The 3050-nt window shown below is 40.5% G+C and overlaps 1 protein-coding gene across 1 annotated transcript in view; it reads left to right on the top strand.

Annotated features, from left to right (window-relative positions):
* TEK (TEK tyrosine kinase, endothelial) overlaps positions 1-3050 on the top strand; it is a 39713-nt gene that overhangs the window by 27351 nt on the left and 9312 nt on the right. The window contains 4 exon segments of the mRNA XM_009895884.1: positions 1-22; positions 394-555; positions 1915-2049; positions 2972-3050. The exon segment at positions 1-22 is cut by the window's left edge and continues 11 nt beyond it. Of these exon segments, the coding sequence (XP_009894186.1) occupies positions 1-22; positions 394-555; positions 1915-2049; positions 2972-3050 (398 nt within the window).

Genomic DNA, 3050 nt, shown 5'->3' on the forward strand with positions numbered 1-3050 from the left:
CCATTTCAAGTTACAGTCAAAGGTAAAAGCATGGATCTTTTCAAACATGTTTGTCTCTCTGCTTTTAAGGGCAGCTTTACATTCTAACGTGGCAGAGCTTTCTGTTTGCTGCACTGCAGGACAATGTCTGGATAAATATCTACAGTCAGAATATGAACAGAAACCCCTTATAAGCAAAATATCCATTACGTGTATGGAAAAAAAATAAGTGTGATGGTAAGGATTAGAAGAAAATCCAAGGTGTTTTTTTTTTTAAATATCTAAACTGTAAGCTGTCTACTTTGTAAGAGTTTTGAAGAAGATCTTCAATTTTCCTGTATGTCTAGGAAGATACCAGAGTTTTACTGGTACAGGGAATTAAAAGACTGGTTTAATACTTGTGCTCTTGCTCAGTTCCTCCTGTGCCACAGCATGCTCCAAGGCTGACAGACAGTGGACATAATTTTCTCATAATTGATATCAATGCTGAGTCACATCTTGGAGATGGACCTGTTGTGTTGACAAAACTCCTGTACAAGCCAGCAAAACGTTATCAGTCCTGGATGTCTGTGGAAGGTAAGAGGACATTATTTAATTCCCTTTAACACAAACTTCAGCTGCACGCTGAAACATAGTGTGGTGTCTGCTCTTCACTAGACTCAAAATAGTCTACAACACATAAAAGTTAAATCTTTTATGACTGGACGTGTGACTCTTTGTATATTACTATGTATAATGTTAATGTGGATGTGGTACATCAATAGTAGTCAAAAATATATATTCAGTTTTCAGTAACCAAAGGGTTCCCCCCTCTTCTTCCTTAAGATAAACAGTGCTAAATGTTGGGTCCAGCTGCCAAAAACTCACATCTAAGTAACAAATTTTCAAAAGTAGTGAGCACTATGGAGATGTCCTGGAGCATCTACAACCTTCTTTCATGTCTGCTGATCACCCTTCTGTACTCAGCACTGGTGAGGCCCCACCTCAGTGTTCAGTTTTGGGCCCATCACTACAAGAAGGACATTAAGGTGTTGGAGCGTGTCCAGAGAAGGGCAACAAAACTGGTGAGGGGTCTGGAGGACAAGTCTTATGAGGAACGACTGAGGGAACTGGGGTTGTTTAGCCTGGAGAAGAGGAGGCTGAGGGGACACCTTATGCCTCTGTACAACCACCTGAAAGGAGGTGGTAGAGAGGTGGGGGCTGACCTCCCTGGTGACAAGTGATAGGACAAGAGGAAATGGGTTCAAGTTATGACAGGGGAGGTTTAGATTGGATATTAGGAAAAAAAATTTAACTGGAAGGTTTATCAAACATTGGAATAGGCTGCTCAGGGCAGTGGTGGTGGATTCGCCATCCCTGGAGGTGTTTAAAAAAAGGGTAGATGTGGTACTTGGGGACAAGTAGTTTTGTCAGGGTAGGTTGATGGTTGGACTTGATGATCTTAAAGGTCCCTTCCAACCTCAGCAATTCTATGATTCTATGATTCTCCTGTGCCCTCTGTTGAGACAAATATCTTACCTAAATACTTATCAGGAATGGTATGGACACAATGAAGCTTGCTTGTTTTTAATGTTTTATGAAAGGCCTAAAATATTATAGGAAACATTAAAGGAACTTTAACAGGTAACAAACAACTGTTGCAACTAATTCAAGACAGACCGAGATCTGCACACACAATGCACACTGCCTAAGCAACCAGTCCTGTTCTGTCCTGAAGGGTGGGCAGATGGAAACATCCTTTGGGCTGGGTTGGAGCTCAACTTAGAAATAAGTATTTTATACTTCTAAATAGTTTACCTTAGTGAATTATGAACTAAAGAAGGCCCTGAGTATCTTACCTTCCATGGTTAGTGGTTCAGAAACATTTTCCAAGCTTTTTCTTCCTTAACTTTTTTCAGCATGGGCTATAGCTTTACTTTCTGCTTTCATTGTCAGTAAAAGGCACAACCAAAAGACTGGACAATCTGGAACCAAAAACAGAATATCAGTTTTGTGTTCAGCTGAGTCGACAAGGGGAAGGTGGGGAAGGCCATCCTGGACCACAGGCTAGCTTCACAACAGCCGCGCTTGGTAAGTCATCATCTTGGCTTTTCACAAAAGGGCTGTTTCAGCTATTTTTCTTTGTGGTTTGTTCCCTGATCTCTGCCAGCGCACTTTCATTTGAGCAAAGAAGGCTGCATATGAAAACTATGTAGAGTCTTTCAAAATAATTTCGGGCAAAGAAAAAAGAAAAGAAGAAAAAAAAAAATCAGAGATGAAAAAACCAGGAAAAGGCAGAACTGTTATTCTCCCTGAGTTAGAGATGAGGGATCTGGGAAAGGAAAATTTACACATTTTGGCTGGCTGTGCAGCAGAGTTGGATATAGAAATCATTATATGTAAATAGCAGGTTTTCAAAAGTAGCAAGCAGTATAGAGACGTCCTGGAGCATCTACCATATTCCTACATGCCTGTTGTGCCCTCTGGTGAGACAAATACATTACCTAAAGACATCTATCTAAATATCTTCTCTAAATATACCTATCTTACCTTATCTTTTGCATGCCAGTCCTTCCTCCTAATACTAGATCATCCCTTCCTCTCAGTATTGGGTGGGTTTACTTAAAAAATGAAGATGTCTGAGCAAGCAGAACAGCCTTTAGCCCACTGAGGATACAGCCCAAACAGAATACAGACATACAAAATAAATGAGGATTACAAGAGGAACTATTTAACAAGAAAGCAAAAGAGCTGACTTCTCACGTCTAAAAGGTGCATCTGTAACACCAGCTCAGCGAAGAGATCTTTTTGTTGACACAACAACTGTTGATAAGATACTTTGGGACTATCAACACCTCTTAGATATAATTTCTGCCAAATTGGGTGAGATGGCAGGGAGAATTACCTTTTGTCACTCCAAGCTAGGGCAAGTGGTAGGGAATAACTGGTATCTCTTTTAGCTTGCATACCAGACTTGAAATGTTGTTCCTTGTCTCACTGTGGTTTTTCCAAGGTCTTCCTCCACCAGAAGGTCTCGCTCTTTTTCCAAAAAGTATGACATCACTGAATTTGTCATGGCATCCGTTAACACT

This window comes from Charadrius vociferus, unplaced genomic scaffold, assembly GCF_000708025.1.
Source record: "Charadrius vociferus isolate BGI_N301 unplaced genomic scaffold, ASM70802v2 scaffold231, whole genome shotgun sequence".
Lineage (NCBI taxonomy): Eukaryota > Metazoa > Chordata > Aves > Charadriiformes > Charadriidae > Charadrius > Charadrius vociferus.